Below are 17,689 nucleotides of genomic sequence, written 5' to 3'. Positions count from 1 at the left end.
TTTGTTTGTGGTGTGTATGGAGCCGTTGTTTGATGTATAATTCCATGTTGTGCACAAAAATCTAAGAAGGCAGTAAACTCATACTCCTCCTTTATCGAATCTAAATGCTTGGATTTTTCTCTCAAGTTGATTTTCAACTTTAGCTTTATATGTCTTAAACATATTCAAAGTTTCGTCCTTTGTATGAGTCAAATAAACATAGCAATACTTACTGCAATCATCAATAAAAGTGACATAATATTTTTTTTCCTCCACGAGTTGGTGTGGATTTAAAATCGCAAAGATCACTATGAATTAATCCAAGTAATTCATTTGATCTTTCCATAATTGACTTTCTAGTTTGCCTAGCAAATTTGGATTCAATACATGTCTCACACTTATGATTAAAATAAATCTCGAATTTAGGTAATAATTCTAATTTAACCATTCTTTGCATGAAACGAAAATTATCATGGCCTAATCTAGCATGCCAAATATTGGAAGACTCACCAATATAAGTAGAAGCATTTATTTTATTAGCATCATCAATGGCAATTAGCTCTTTTCGATCAAGAACCTCCCATTTTTAGCCAAATCAAGCGGTTTGGGGTGAGTTTTGGCTATTTGGCTCTTGAGTCCATTGATATTTCTGACCTGAAATCGAAGTCCGGCAGAGGCGGTTTGATGGAAATCTTGGAGGGTACGTGAGGCTTGGGGTGAGGAAAACTGGTTTGGTGCGAAAAATTGGGAAGCTTCATGATTGAATGGTCTCCATGGATGAGAAGAGAGAAGAGAACTGCCTTAGATGGAGAAACTAACCTCAAGACAAGGAAACTTACTTTTAACGGTCGGGCAGAGAAAGAGGGAAAAGGTATGAAGGTTTTTTCTTTTGTTATTTGTTGATAGTGTAAATGTGGGTCTTTTGTGGCCATAAAAAATGGGATTTGGTGTTGTGGATTTAGAGAGAGATCTTAGGAAATTGATTTTGACAAATTAATAGGTTTTTCTTTTAAAAAGGTGATGAGACAGAGAGAACTTTGGAGTTAATATATTAACATGAGCTAGTTTAACACTGTGGATTATAACTTGGCTACTAGATTAGTAGGGAAGGAGAATCATAGGCATTTAGACATGTCACGGTTTTTTTTATTCGTCTTAATTTACGATTTATTTAAGATTAAATCTACTTTACTAATTAAAAGATTTAAGATACGCTTGATATGACTTTCACAATAAGTAATAATAAACTTCAGCTCAATCGACTTATCCTTTAAATAGTCAATTCAAATGTTGCTTAATTAACTTCCAAGTATACGCTACAAGCTCGAGCACTTTAATTTTTTTTTTTTTTCTAGTTTTGGGTATGGAAAAATACTAGTTTAATTTTTATTCTTAATGACAATATAGACTGGTTATAATAAAATGTCAAACTTATTACAAATGTAAATTGACTTTACAGTAATGTGACTGCCGTTTCTTGCAAATTAAAGAATCCCTAATAAGGATTAATCAGAATCTCCAGCAGCAAAAGAAAATCGATTAAAGTATATTCACCTTTGTTATTAAAAAAAAAAAAAGGAAAAGGATTCTCATCCGATCCTTTTACTAGGAATCACGTGATCTTATTTGTTCATCGTATATTTTACAGTCAATTTTCGTTATGTACTATTCATATTTAATTTTAAATTTTAAATTTTAAAATAATTTATAATCACACGATCTATGATAAACGGATGAAATTACTAGATCTCTAAAATCCCTAGGATTTTCCGAAAGAAAATTCATCTTGATACTTTAGTTTATTTTTTATATTAAAAAGAAAAAGAAAAATTGTTAATGGTGCAGATGACATCCGTACAGTCAACCAAAGCAAAGAGGCTGATGCAGATGCTGCAAAAAGTGGTCCGCATGATGCAATTAAATTATGAATCTCACCCCCTAAGCCCGCAGCACAAACACTAACCAAAACATGAACCAAATAATAGGGAAGAAGAAAGATAATTAAAAGAACACTTGTTAGCCTCTGATCCGTAAGAATTACTTTTTATATGAAGATGTGACATTATGTTAATGTACAAATATTACAATTGAGATTGTTTATTCTTTTTATCATTATTTCTACAAATTTTATTCAATTTAAAGACAATTTAGTTATTTATACGAATAAAATAAACTTAACTTTTAATCATGAGAAAAAACAATTGATCTTTTGTTGTATATGAATAAGGAGGATGTATTTGTGACACTATTTTTTTACACAATTTTTTACATAAATTTTTATGGGGTGCACTTTTTAATATATTTCAATGATTCAAACTATATATTTTTAGATATTTCCTTAGAGATCATGTTAACTAAAAATCACTCAAACCTAAAACCATTAAGATTTATTTGTAGAACTATATTCGTTTATCTTTTTCACTACAATTGAATGTTTTAAAGGTTTTGGATTTGTCTAATTTTTTGCAACGATGATTTTTAAATGATGTTCTAAAATATAAATGATTCAGATCATTAAAATACATTACGAAATGAGCTTTTCAAAAACTTATGTCAAAATTTGTATAAAAAAAGTGATATTTACGAATCTGTCTCATGAATAAAACAGTCTCTAAATTAAATTAAAAAATATTTTTAGATGAAAACAATGAACAAGTTGAATTAATATTGGTACGATAAAAATGTGTCACGTGTTGATGCAACGAACGATCTGAAGGACTTGGTCCGAGTATTGTACTAAATAAAATTCAAAGGGAAGATCTTGATGACCAGACCAAGTTGACAACAGCTAATCTCTAGCTGCTTTAATGCGTGTGCTCTTTGTGGTCTCATTTCACATCAACACCGTCTCACTCACAAAGTATTAATTCTTAATTATTATTAATCTTATTTAGTCACACTCACACACAGTATATATAGAAAGGAGGAAAATATATATATATATATATATATAAATAAAATAAAGAAAGCTAGCAAAGGCTCCGCGACTTTCCCACGCTTCTTACAAAAACAAAACAAAACAAAACGCCGTTTTTGCATATATCATAGCATTTGGTCACGAATTCACATATATATAAGTTACATACATGCACACAAAAATTGTATGTGTGATATATTTATGGCCGATCCGTATAGCAACGTGCCCAAAACCCCAATTGAGCAACCAACTACAACCTCCAATCCCAACCCCTTTATACAAATTCCTCCTACTCTTCCTAACCCTCCCACATCAACCCTACCTGACGATTCCTCCTCCTCCTCATCCCCGCGAGGCTCGACATTAGGATCGTCGAGGAGGCATCCGGTCTACCGGGGAATCCGGTGTCGGAGCGGGAAATGGGTGTCCGAGATTCGGGAGCCACGTAAGACTACAAGGATATGGCTTGGCACTTACCCTAAGCCGGAGATGGCTGCGGCTGCATACGACGTGGCGGCGATCGCGCTGAAAGGGCCTGATACTCCCTTGAACTTCCCCAACTCGATTCTTACGTACCCAATACCGGCTTCCTCCGCCGCGAGTGATATACGGTCTGCGGCGGCTAGGGCAGCACAGTCGAGGGCAGATATGTTGGCTCCTCAGGAGAGGGAGAGCGGAGGGAGATCGGAGCCGAGTGGAGTTGATAATGAGGGTGGTGGTGGTGGGGTGGTGAGCCAGCAGCAGGAGGAGTATATGGATGAGGAGGAGCTTTTGAATATGCCGAATCTGCTGGTGGACATGGCGGAGGGAATGCTGGTGAGTCCGCCGAGGATTTCTTCCGACAATTCCCCTGGGAATTCCGACGGAGAAAATCTTTGGAGCTATTAATTAATTATTTAATCAGATTTCCAGTGTCGTAGCTAGGGTCACGATTTGATCTTCATTCGGGAAAGAAGAAGCGAAATCAATGCTTTCATTGTAACGGATATCATCAGTACTGATTAAGGGTATGACTCACGAATCGCAATATATTAATTAATTAGTTATTTTTGTGTGTTTTTGTTGGAATAATTTTAGGTTAGCTGCTTCAGCACACGTACTGCTTTCTTTCGTTTTTGAAGCTGATTTGTATTTTTGTTAAAGTGTGTATAATACTAGCTCTGGGAAATTAATGGTTATTAGGTGATGGATTTGTCTACTGCTATCGTATGATTGTAACCAACTAGATGTAGATTACTAGTTTGCTGTTTTCTTTGAGTAGTGTGTACATATGTTGATCGATGGTATGAAACTGCTACTGAATTTGCTTATTTCCTTTTTGGATTTGCGATTAGCACCTAAGAATTTAGGTCTTGGTTATAATTCAAAGTTGCAAGACTAGAAGCAAAGGTTGTGCCCAAGATTTAGGGCATATCATGATCATATAAATACACTTTGCATTATCAAAATTACCGAAACAATCTCTTCTAAGTTACAATTTTTGGTGATTGGACTTGTTAATGATAGGGTTTAGGAGATACAAAGAAAAGGACGTTGAGAATGAGTCTCATATATTGATGGGAGAAGAGATCTTACATGAGCTAGCTTATATGTAAGTTGGGCTACTCTCTATATATAGTCAATTGGTTTTAAGAGAGAACTTAAAAATAAGAGAAGTAAGGAAAAGGAGAGTAGAATCAACTAGCACCCTAGTTCATCTGATTGTCATTTTTAGGTATGATCAAGGATTTCAATAGGAAACTAATAGTTTTCTGATTCCATGTGTTTATAACACATGAGAAAGTTTAGAAGTGAGGGCATGCTTACTTAATAGAAATTGGAGAAGAAATTAAGGACTTAGAGAGCTTAGAAATAGATGAAGTAAGGAAAGGAAATTGAATCAATTAGCCAGCCCCTAGTAGGCTAGTTGATATGATTCATGATTTTTAGATATTTGATTACAATTTTAGGGAGATATGCGCACTTTTTAATTCCATGTGCTAGTAAACACGTGGAGAAGTTAAAGAGTGAAATAATTATTATACACAAACGTTCAATGATTTCAATTTCTATTCTTAGCAAGTAAACATGCATGTACCATATTAGTAAACTCATAAAAATTATAGAGACGACTTAGTATCTGTTTATATACCCAGATTTGCGATTGAGAATTGGGTTTGGTTTTCAGATCAGAAGCAGCAATATAAAGGAGAAGAAGTTATTAATCCCTTGCGTATAGACAATAATGATATGGTACTAGTCTTACGTACGCAGCTGGGTAGGTGTACTTGTTAAGCAGACTTTAATATAAAACTTACTATTTAGAGTGGCGGAGGTATAAGAAGAGATATTATATGCTGCAGCAACTTGTGGCTATTTCTATATATGGCCCCCCCTGTGAACTGACAATCAGCGTGGCCCTGTCCTTCTCTCACCCTGTCCTTCCAAAAATGGAAAAGATTCTTACAGATCTATTTCTATCATTCTTGGAATCAAAACATCATATCTGTCTGAAATGTATGTATACACAAGCGCAAAACAAACACAAAAACAGGAATAATATCTGTATTTTCATGTCAATGAGTATTACAAATTTACAACTACTCAACCGAAAATCGGTGTTAACTGGGAATTGGAAAAACAACAAATAAGCAATTGAATCAGTAGCATACATAGAAAAGCTGCAACAAATGTATTTTTTCTCATCCACTGATTTGTGTTTGAAGAGATTGCCACTCGTCTGCTAATTGGTTGTTCAAATAATTACTTATAGAACACAATGGTGAATGAAATTTTAGAGGTTAGAGTGTTTTGGTTTCAGTGATCTTCTAGTTCCAGGTTAGAATGCATAGATTAAGGTTGTACACTACCACCAGAACAAAACCAGCAACTCTAGCCGTATCGATCGGTTGTGTTGCCACTACTAGAAAATCGCCATTTTATTAGAGACGGCTATAAAAGCGGTTTCTATAGAATGCTAGAGGGGACTAATCAATAGATTTCCATGCCTAACAATATAAAGTGACCGACATCTGTTGCATGCTTGGCTAGACCTGACTACTCCAGAGCTAACAAAAATGAAGGTCTGTTTCTGAATTTAATTTTTAGTTTTCATTTTCAAGAGAAACATATATGGGACGGTAAGAGAAGAGCCAAGATAAAGAAATGAAGGAGAATGTACGAAAAAAATTGAAACTAATTAAAAAAGTTTCATACTTTTATGCTTGCTTATTTCAAAAGAAAGATAACGTATAAAAGAAACTCATTTATAAAAAAAACAGGAACAAATTAAAAGGAGGTTAATTTGAACTTTTCTATTTATTTGGAATGAGAGAAGTTATCAACAGAAAAGACAAAAAGGGAACGAATATGGATTTTAGTAAATATAAGATAAATCAGGAATTTGAATAATTTCAATATTCATGTTTAAGTTTTTATGACAATTTTACTTGGAAAGCGAGAAATCAAGGATTATGAAGGAGAAAGACATAATCGGTATTGAATCAACTAACCCCTTTCTTATTTATGAACTTTCAGGTATTAGATTACAAATTTTATCGTAAAACTCACACTTTTTTGGAGTCTGCACCCAAAACCCTCTAATGCCTCTATACTCAATCTACTTGAGTGACATGTTTTTTTTACTCAACTTCAATTAACACCGTCCGCGAGAATGTCCGACACGTTTCACATCGAAACTTCAAGTATACATCAATGATACCAATGCCCAATAATCTCAAAGCCACCCGCAAAACCAATACCCTACACTCTCTCCATATCGCTCTGTAATCTATATGTCGTATGGTTCAAAATCTAAGGGCAAGATCAATGATTTTGTTTGGTTTGGTGATGACGGAATCGATATAGATCTAGAATCTGGTGCAGCGATTTTTTGAAAAAAAAGGGAAAAGGCTTGTTCGGCGACAATGAGGAGATGAAGGACATCAGTGAAGAATAGTGAACGTTTGTTGAGATTGAGCTGGTGATTGTCGTCAGGGTTGGGGTTGACGGGGATGTTAAGTTGCTGCTGTGAATTTATCTTAGTTTTTAGAGTAATGCTAAGAATACTAAATTTGTAGACAAAGTTTTGAAAACTAAAGGACATGGAAGTTGATGATTGGTTTATTACTTACAGGTTGATAAACGTGTTTATTCTTATTGATCACACATCAATTAGTTTGCAAATTTAGTCTCTAAATTTAGTCTCCCTAGCATTACCATAGTTTATAATTTTTTTTTTAATTGAGGTGAGAAGTTGAAGAGTTAACACTATTAAGTGGAATTTAAATGAATGGTTAGATGTCAACAAATGAGATAGGTGACAGAAAGGCCACGTAGAGTTTTGGATGCAGAAGATTTAAACTCCTTTTCTTAATCTCATATGTGTTAGTAAACACAAGGGAAATTACAAATTGAAATGTAAGAGTAATGCTATTTGAATTCCATTTACTAACTTCTTTGGTGAACCCCACTTATCCAATGATATTATCGACATTAAGGGGGTGATGGAGTGGGTTAAGCTTCGCAATGAGCTACCAATAATGCGGTTCAAGTTTGATTTTGACGAGAATCAAACTTAAGACCTCTCATTTATAAGTGAAAATGAATGCCACTAGACCGTAGTACTAATTGGTAAAAACCACCTATATTTAAACATCCAATTAAAACTCAAAAATTTAAAGTCATTGACATGTAGACAAAGAAATAACCTATTATTACAAACTAGGATTTGGATCCTCTCCGGATCCCCTCACTGGGGATCCTGGAGATCAATGCACAAGGTCCATTCATCAAAGATTATACTACCACAATTAAATACTTTTTACACAAAACAAGACTGTTTTACTTTTAAAAATATAAAAAACATTTAATTGTGGCCGCACAATCTTTGATAAACAGTCCTTGTGCATTAATCTCCGGGATCCCAAGTGAAGGGATCCGGAGAGGATCCAAATCCTACAAACTATTTACAACCTATGACACAACACACTAATTATGTCAACAAACTTTATTAGTACCTATAATGATGATGAATTCCTAACAATAATGATGAAATACTAAATTTCATCTAGTTTCATCCATGTTTTTTTGGCAAGCATTTCATCACGTAGGTGCATTATACTTAAAATTGTTTTAGTTAACACTTGTTCAAAATTTTATAAGCTAAAATTGAAATATGTATAATTGAAACAATATACATACATATATAGGGAATTGTTATTGCCAGTCTAAAATTCTTATTTTTCACTCTAAACCTTTTATATTTAGAAAGAAAAAAATACACTTGTGAAGAGTGTTAAATAAGATTTTTGAAGTGCCAATAACAATTCCCTATATATATATATATTTTTTTTTTTTTAATTATATAAATATAATTATCTTCGTCAAAATAATTTAATTATATTTTTTTAACCAAATAAGGTATCACAATTGACATCCTTTATCTTGAACCAAATGACATTCTTTATCTTGAAGCAAATGACATCATTTATCTTCAATCATTATGTTATTATTATGCAATGAAATAATGACATTAAATTTTGTTTTTAATCCGACATAAGTTATTAAGGGTATTTTGGGCGTCCAAAGATACAAAATTGTCAGAGTTAATTAAGGAAGTTGTTGAGACGGAGTCTAGTCTTTTGGTTTTTGTCACGATAATATACTATGGTGGGTTTTAGTTAAAAAATAAATAAAATTGCAAAGGGTAAAAGTCATATTTTCAGTATATTTTATATCGATATATTTACACTAAGAATGTGGGATAATAAATTTTGGTATCGAACTCGCCATTTATTACAAGCCAAGATCTTCAAATTAAGGAATGACATTAATCTCTTAAAGTTCATATATACAAGTGAGAGTGTTAGTAGTAAATAACGAGTTCTTAACAGAGGAAAAAAAAACCTTATAAAATGGGTATATACTATTGAAGTATAATATCGTTCACATATTAGCTTGAAAGATAACAAAGTAACACTAGCCTCTGCTATAGAAGAAAGATACGTCATTAACCAAATGATAAGAATGCATGTGATAACCCAAGAAATATATGGCAATAATATTGCTCCCGGAGCAGGGTCCAGCTCTCTCCGATGGTCTCTTTTAATTGTCAGACAAAAGATACTATCAGTTTCATGTATTACTCATAGACCATCGATATACATGTGTGGGTGTGTGTGTGTGTGTGTGTAGATCGCAGAATCCTAGTTACAGAAAACTTATTGCGTTACCTCTAGATGCATCCGCGCAGAATATTGATGACGATTTCCTTTCCCTTAAATAATGAAACTCTTCTGCCATGTCTGATTTGATCTGTCACTGAGCCTGGAGCTGCATCCTTTCTGCTTGATATATAATTAAACCAAACCAATAAACATCTAGGGTTGAAGGCTAGGTTTTAACCTCTTGCCCAACTTGTCTAATATATATATATATATATATATATATATATATATATATATATAGAAAATGAATATTTATCTAATATAATTTGTATATGGGTACCCTTTGTGTATATCTTAATTAAACGAAGATGAGAGTTAGCCAGACCAATTATGTTGTCCGGACAACTCTTATTTTTTTAGGGACACAAGTTTCGGTGATTAGTGATCACACATGTGATGCGCTATATATATGCTTGTACATGACCAAAATGCACAATTAAATATTAATTAAGGGCCAATTTGCACCCTAATCCAGCATTTTAATTAGCGTGCGTTCACTCAAAAAGGTAAAAGATGATGACATGAACTTTTTCAAGCAGGCAGAAGGTTGTCTTTTCTATTTCTCGAAATAAAATGTCGATCAAACTAAGGTGTTAAAAACTTAAAATAGGGTATGAAAAAGTGGTGGTCCAAAAGACACTTTAGGTTAAAACTTAACGACACCCAAATAAGATCCGCTTTAAAAAAGCGGTGAATGCTGTCGGATCGTATAATGAAATAGCATAGTGGATAGATTCAATTGATCTGGAGGACGACTACTGTTGCTAAAGTGGCTACAAAAATTACATGAAAAAAAAAGAATGGGATAATGACTGATGCAGAACAGAAATTTTGTTATTTTATATGTAGTAGAATTAATAGAAGAAAATAAATATGAAACAAAAGTGATTTGCCTGACTATTATGTTTGGGACAAATGGTTATTTAATATTTTAGTTTCTGATGTAAACATTTTGATTCGATTATAAATGAATTAATATTTGCTCTTGATAAAAAAAAAAAAATCAACAAATTATCCGTTGGTGCCACTCGAATGTGGATGTTTTGAACTTTTTGGGTTGTACGGATTATTGTAGTTTTGGTACCTCTGAAAGATTATTGTCTTATTTTCAATTTTATTCAATAAACGTGAGTTTTCTCTCTATTTTTGTAGTAGATTGTAGGGCATGGTAGTGAATTCTAGCGTGGGAATTCCGTTATATTTTCCTTGTCATATAACCGATGCGTCAATGACTTACATGTACAACCCTATTATAGTGACATTACGTGCGAATGAGTCAATTTTAAGTGTAAATTTCTTAGCGCATACATTATATGATTGATATGACATATTAATGGTGTATATGTGCCATATAGATTTGAAAAGGAAATTTATGCAATAACAGATTTAGCTCTCTAAAGTTGGGAGCCGACTGTTGCTAAAGTGGCTACAAAAATTACATGAAAATAGAAAAGAGTACAACAAAGCTTGGGGGATAAGACGACTGTTGCTAACGCGGCTACAAAAATTATATGAAGAAAAAAAAAACAAAAAAACAGAGGAATCCTACCTTTTTTTGCACTAGAAAATATGGTTAAACGAATCAGAATATAGCTAGGTTTGTTTTTTTTTGGAGACAAAGACACTCGGCCCTTGCATTTCAAATTTTAATTAGTCAAGAATCAAAGGAGCACTCAATCTCTCTCCATGTCGGCTGACTGGCTCGGAGGAAAAGAGCACTAGCTCTGTATGGTCGACGATATCCGCATTTCAATGGTCGACGATATCCGCATTTCAATGGTCGACGTACTCATGATCTTTGAATGGATGGGCGATCACATCACACCACACCACTTGGGGATGGTTGGTTCCTCAAGACAGTAGTATATGGAAAATGGGGGCTTACATACTATTGAACCGTTTTTTAGAACTTGTGGATTAACTTCAACACTGCATATAAGTATTAGCCGACCATTATCGTCATTTCATTGAACATGAGGTCCAAATTTGATGACATTTAGAAAAGGGTAGTGCTATTCACACATGCATTTTTATTTTTCACACATTTCTCTTAATTTTTGGCCATCAAATCAAAAATGAATTGAAGAAAATCAATGACAAAAAATTAATAAGGCATGTAGGTAAAATGAGTGTGTAGTGACACTATCCTTAGATAAAATGGAGGACGAATGCTGGTTTTTTTAGGGAGAATAAACCAATAAGCATATGTTGATAGGATAAGTGGTTTCAAGTACGTACCCTAGTCGTGGTAAATGACGAGAATGTCAAAAAGGCCTCATGAAGTTTGGATGCCAAATTGTAACACAAAGTTAGATTGGGTAGTTAGTTGTATAATATTTAGATGATGGTAAAGAAAATGAACGATTCAATCTATGACATGTGAACAATAAAAAAATGACAAATTGTTATATGAAAGGAAATGACTTCTTATACATCATAAACTAAATCTTATCTTGATTGATTTAAAATTTTATGATCTAGCGTATAAAGGAGACTACGTAAGAAGCACCACTTCTCCTAGATGTGCTACAGGGCAACCCGGCCTGTCTCCACAACCTAGCTTAACTGATACAAACAATCAAAAATCAAACTTGAATTAAGTCAAGAAAAACTTCCAAGTTCAAACCCTTGACTAACTCCTCTTTATCCACCTAGAAATTCCTACCTTTACCAAAAAAAAAAACCTAGAAATTCCCACTTGACGGCCCAAAGAAGAAAAATGGACCCTTGACTTATCAATACGTCACGCTGACTCACGTCCTTTGATGTTGCCTTTTCTTCTGTACGAAGGGACCAACTCTGTATACATAGTACTAGTTTTAACGAGTCCATTGATATTGGAAACCCTAAACCCTAATTGGGCTCATGGCGTTTTCCAACCACTTAATGGTTGGCTAATATATGACATGCACTGGTATATAGTAGTTAAAAAACAGAGAGCTTTAATGAAAAAGGTTTGAATCCAGAATATTTTAACCAAAGACCATTCTATAGTTTTCTTTAACCAAAGCACCTTAAAATTAACCATAATGACAGAGCCTCAAATTCTTAGATTACAGGGCTCAACATAGACAAAATTAAGTTTCCAAAAGTACCCCTAACATAAGAAAACTCTCCAAGGCCGACAAGAAGATCACCTATGTACGATTCCAAGCTCTGCTCCCTCCTCGACGAGTATGGCCAGGTCCTCATTGTCGCCGCCGACAACGTCGGCTCCAAGCAGCTCCAGAACATTCTCAAGGGGCTGCGCGGAGACTCCGTCATTTTGAAGGGGAAGAACACGATGATGAGAAGGTCTGTCAAGATCCATGCGGAGAAGACGGGCAACAGTGCCTACCTCAACTCGTCCCCCTATGTGGTACGTTCTTTGGCTTCATTTGTGGTTGCTGATTTGTTTGTATTCGTTGGTTTTCTGATTTGTTGTTGTTTTTTGGGATTTAGGGCAACATCGATTTGATTTTCACAAAAGGTGATTTGAAGGAAGTCAGCGAAGAGGTTGGCAAGTACAAGGTAACCGAATTCGATTTCCATTTTCGTTGTTCGAATTCATAATATTATCATTTTTAATGCGTTTTAGTTGTTGTAGTGATATAAGATGCTTATTGTGGTATAGGAAACTATAATCTGTAATTTTTTGTTGTGTAGATTTCAAATTGGTATGAAATTTAGTGTATTTATGATCAATGCGAAACTCAATTTGTTGAATTATCCGTAAGAGTAAAATAAAGGAGGTTCTGCTGTTTTTTAATGTGAGTAATCTAGAGTTACTGCTTCTCTAGTATACCTTAGCAGGAAGAAGAGAAAAAAAAAATAATAATAATAAATAAATAATAAAAAATAAAAAAAACAACTTTTCAAAAAATTGATCTAGAGTTACTACTTCTCTAGTATACCTTAGCAGGAGGCATCTTTTTCGACTTGGATGATTATTTATCGAGTTTTCATATTTTATATGGGTTTAGTTTGCCTCATGATAATTTTTGTTAGTTTTCCAATCTGTCCCATTTTGTTTATGTGTTTCACTATATCTATCTAATTCCTAGGTGTATTTTATTTTGAATTGAATAGGCTGGAGCCCCCGCTTGTGTTGGTTTGGTTGCTCCAATTGATGTGGTGGTTCCTCCTGTTAACACTGGTCTTGACCCATCTCAGACCTCTTTCTTCCAGGTGTGTAATAATCGTTCACAATAAATGGTGTTGCTTTTTTGTGGGTTTAGTAGTTCTGACTTGGTATGTTTCACATTTCAGGTGCTCAACATCCCCACCAAGATTAACAAGGTACTGTTGAAATCATTACCCTTGTTGAACTTATCAAGAAGGGAGATAAGGTTGGCTCTTCTGAGGTTGCCCTCCTTGCCAAGCTTGGAATCAGGCTATTCTCATATGGTCTTGTTGTCCAGGTGGTGTATGACAATGGTTCCATCTTCAGCCCATAGGTGCTTGATTTGACTGAGGATCTCATGGAGAAGTTTGCTTCTGGTGTCTCGATGGTCACTTCATTGGCGTTGGCCATCTCATACCCTACCCTGGCAGCTGCACCACACATGTTCCTCAATGCCTACAAGAACGTGTTGGCAGTTTCTATTGCCATCAATTAGAAATGGTTGTTTCGATATTTTTACAATGGCAGTAAGCTACCATGAGATATCCATCCACAAAGACATAAACCTCTTGTATAATTATAGCAAATAGTATACACAATCATGTATGAATTATAACTTTCACCATATCCCCATATCTTTTTTCTTTCTTTTGCTATAGATATTGGGGGACAGGTTGTTACAGAAGGTAATTTTGCCATAGTTTTAGAAATAATGTGATAATTTGTTGTAGTTTCATAATTAGTGTGGTAATTTTGATGTGGTTTCATAAATAGTGTGGTAATTTTGATGTAGTTTCATAAATAGTGTGGTAATTTTGCTGTAGTCTCAGAAATAGTGTGGTAATTTTGCTGTAGTCTCAGAAATAGTGTGGGTAAATTTTCAAAAATAGTGTGAGCAATTTTGCTATAATTTCATAAATAGTGTGGTAATTTTGCTGTAGTTTCATAAATAGTGTGAGTAATTTTGCTGTAGTTTCATAAATAGTTTGTAATTTTGTTGTAGTTTCATTAATCACTTCCAAATGCAAATCCCAAATACCAAATGCAATCTTGCAAGTTCAACTAGACTACCCATCATGACAATATTATTCTGCCGTGATGATTGCTGGAATAGCTATTTATGAAACTGTCCCAAGAATTAGACATTATTTATGAAACTGTACTAATTACTATACACTATTTATGAAAATGGATCAAGAACTAGACACTAATTATGAAACATGACTAAAAACTAGGAACTATATATGAAAGTGGACCAAGAACTATGCACTATTTATGAAATTGGACCAAGAATGAGACACTATTTATGAAACTGTGCCAACTACTATACACTATTTATGAAACAATACCCAATAACTAGACACTATTTTATGAAAGTGAATAAAAAACTATACACTATTTATGAATATGGACCAATAAATAATGTTGTACCGTTCAGTTTCATAAATAGTATAGTATCGTTCAGTTTCATAAATAGTGTAGTACCGATCAGTTTCATAAATAGTGTAGTACCGATCAGTTTCATAAATAGTATAATATTATTCAGTTTCATAAATAGTGTAAACCGTTAATTTTCATAAACAATGTAGTTTTGTTCAATTTCATAAACAGTGTTTGGTATGGACGCACAAACCCCACACATCACGTTTTTTTTTAATAATTTTAAATCTATCTTCATTTCCCATGCCCTTCGCTAGTAAGCAACTCATGCTTATTAGAACTTTGCCTTTCTCCTTTCACAAAGTTTGCCGATGATATACATGGAATCTCTAATATCAAATACTTAAGCATTTTTCCATGGAAGGGATAGTAGATTGCACATATAGCAAAGGCAAATGCATGTATTTGGAGGCCTTACCTTTCAAATACCATTAGAATATGCCTTCACTAATCTCGATTCTCAAACTAGATAACAAGCTTAGCACCATTGCACATAGCAGTTATGTGGTAGTTATAGAAACATTCAGACTATTGTAATCAACATTCATATCAAATCATCTGGGATTTGACACCCCAATGACAAACTATATCAATCTAAACCGATACCAACCTTGTATAATCTATTAAATTAGAGCCAGTTCTCTTTGGGCATCTTCTTCTCCACAAGAGCATTTTCAAGGTCTGGTAACATCTGAGATAAATTGTCCGTACACTGCCTTTCTGGTGCTGAGACATCCCCAATATCATAGAAAGCATGATCTGAAAACAAACAATTAAGCAAAGCTGTTTTTCTCAACATCGATCCCAACCTCTAATTCACGATCCGAAACTATATTTCTTGATTCCTCAATTAGCTATACACATATTAATTAAATAAGAGCTTTGAAAGCATACCACGACGACATCGCTGTAGGGGGAGACGGTGAATTTCCGAACGGAGCTGTAGTCCTTGGAACATATCTGTGCTTCCTAATTCACCTTCAGAATTCTCACCAACGTATATATCTGCAACAATTCCCCACCTTAAAAGATAAAAGAGCCAAGATTTAGCCCAACCATAAATGCGTACTATGCTGCCCATACCCGCAGATTTCCATGGGAGGAGGTCGAAGCTTGGGCTTTGCGTCCCATGACGAAGGAAGAGGTGGATTTTGATTTAGTTTGAAAAGAAAATTACCTGATGAATCGGAGAATCACAGAATCAAGACATACGAAATCTCCTTGATTAACAGAGATGAAAAACTAGCAGAGAGAAAATGAGTATCAGAGCCGTAGAATCTTGTAGAAGTTGTACAAAAATTACTCTCTCTTCATCTAGAATGAAACGGGCAAAACAAACGGCGCAATGTTTGCCGTCAGGGTAAAATCGGAAATTCGTTGCTTGGGCCAATTTTACTTGGAAATTCGTGGTTATCGGTTAAAATGCAAAGTTTTGAAGTCTTTATTATTAGTTTTTCTTAAAAACTAATGGTTAACTTGATAAAATGACAAAAAAAAAAATTGATTAGGAAGCACGCACAAATGTTATACTATTAGCCATTAGATACTTCGCTGTTTCTAGTTGCACACAACCTAGGTAGTTCATTTTTAGTATGCACTATATATAATGGCTAGAAACTGACTGATTAGCTCAAAAAAAGTATGAAAAGAGATTGATTAGGTAGGTTGGACCTGTCTTGGTACACAAAGGATCTTTGACTATTAAGTGTTCGATTCTTCTATAATAAATGTTTCGTTATTCTAATAGAGGTAGAACTCACTTAACACATGTAGGTTATATCTCTATTAGAAAAGTTCTATAAATGAGATATGAAAAATACGGTAAGAGTAGCATAACTCTTCTTTTGGCTATCTTCAATTGCACATAACCTAGAAGGTTCATTTTTAACATGCATTGATATATAATATCTAGAAGCTGACTAATTAGCTAAAAAAAAGGTTTGAAAAAGAGATTAATTAAGAAGACCGGACCTATCTTGGTACATAAAGAATCTTTGACTGCTATACTATTAACCGTTAGATTCTCAATCGCCACATCGAACTGTTTATTATTCGTGCATGTCATATGAAAGAGTATAATAGAATTTTTCAAAGATAACACCACATGAGGAGAAGAAACTAAAACTAAAACTAAAACTATGACCAGAAGGAAGAAAGTCTCCAAGAAATTGACATCCTCACTTTCCTCTCCTACTTCCAACTGAGCTGATCAGAAGAATAAAAGTAGGTCCCGTGATATTTTTGGAGGATAAGACGAAGTTTATCAAAGTCTTTCGGTGCGACCGAGACCAGATGTTATTGTCTTTGGGGGAGACAGATTAATGAACCACGTGGTTGACGTGTTAACGCGGGAAAATCCACTGGATTTGCTCTGTAATCTTAGCAACTAATTAAACCTTTAACTAATCCTAAAAGCATTTTCAGTTGGTTAACTGTCAACCGTGTTTTGGAAAGTGTGACGTCATTTCAAAAGGATTTTGCTTGTACTTTCCGCCACCTCATCACCGCCTCTTGTCTCCTGCTTTCTGTGGTAGCTTCCTGCTAGCTTCTCTTTTTCCATGTTCAGTCATACTCGCCGATGTTTTGGTAGATTCTTGTTATTTGTTGGTCTATTTTTTTCCATCGAAATATTCTTGGACCCCAAAAAGATAAAATTTAAGGGTGATCCTTAGTGCAGTGGGAATATTGCTCCTTTATGATTGAAAGAGTTAGAACTCGAGTTGTGGAAATAATTTATTTGCAAAATAAGAGTAAAGTTACGTGTGATAAACGTTATTTTCCGACTCTCGCAAAACAGGAAGACTTGTTGGCTTTTTGCCAAAAAGATAATTTTTTTTATTACTTAGTGAAATTAAAAAGGCAATACTAATATTAATTACTTTTTCGCATGCTGTCATACATAGTTTACAATGCTACTTTTAATAAGATTAGTAATTTATCGACCAGTAACAATGAGTAGCAATTTAGTATTACAATTATAAGGTTTATTTAGAAATGTTTCTAAAATAACTGAATACGTTTTAAGAGAAAATGTTGTTAGGTTAT

General features: G+C 34.2%; 1 protein-coding gene, 1 long non-coding RNA gene and 1 pseudogene across 3 annotated transcripts; 2 read left to right on the top strand and 1 right to left on the bottom strand.

The window, feature by feature from the left end:
* Positions 1-3,063: 3,063 nt before the first annotated feature.
* LOC137735534 (ethylene-responsive transcription factor ERF027) lies at positions 3,064-4,082 on the top strand. Its single transcript, XM_068474961.2, has one exon. It carries the CDS (start codon positions 3,083-3,085, stop codon positions 3,782-3,784), a length of 702 nt encoding a protein of 233 aa, XP_068331062.2. The 5' UTR covers positions 3,064-3,082; the 3' UTR covers positions 3,785-4,082.
* An 8,048-nt stretch (positions 4,083-12,130) lies between these two features.
* Positions 12,131-13,831, top strand: LOC137735632 (large ribosomal subunit protein uL10-like; annotated as a pseudogene). Its single transcript, XR_015964211.1, has 4 exons — positions 12,131-12,460; positions 12,544-12,612; positions 13,171-13,269; positions 13,351-13,831. The product of XR_015964211.1 is annotated as a large ribosomal subunit protein uL10-like (transcript).
* A 1,433-nt stretch (positions 13,832-15,264) lies between these two features.
* LOC137733403 (uncharacterized) lies at positions 15,265-15,929 on the bottom strand. Its single transcript, XR_011068468.2, has 3 exons — positions 15,822-15,929; positions 15,539-15,666; positions 15,265-15,403 (listed from the first exon to the last, which is right to left on the bottom strand). It is a non-coding gene; the product is annotated as an uncharacterized LOC137733403 (long non-coding RNA).
* Between the last annotated feature and the right edge of the window lie 1,760 nt (positions 15,930-17,689).

The sequence above is a fragment of the Pyrus communis genome, chromosome 7 (genome assembly GCF_041283825.1).
Source record: "Pyrus communis isolate YQ-2024b chromosome 7, ASM4128382v1, whole genome shotgun sequence".
NCBI lineage: Eukaryota > Viridiplantae > Streptophyta > Magnoliopsida > Rosales > Rosaceae > Pyrus > Pyrus communis.
This window is presented reverse-complemented; position numbering and strand designations above follow the sequence as displayed.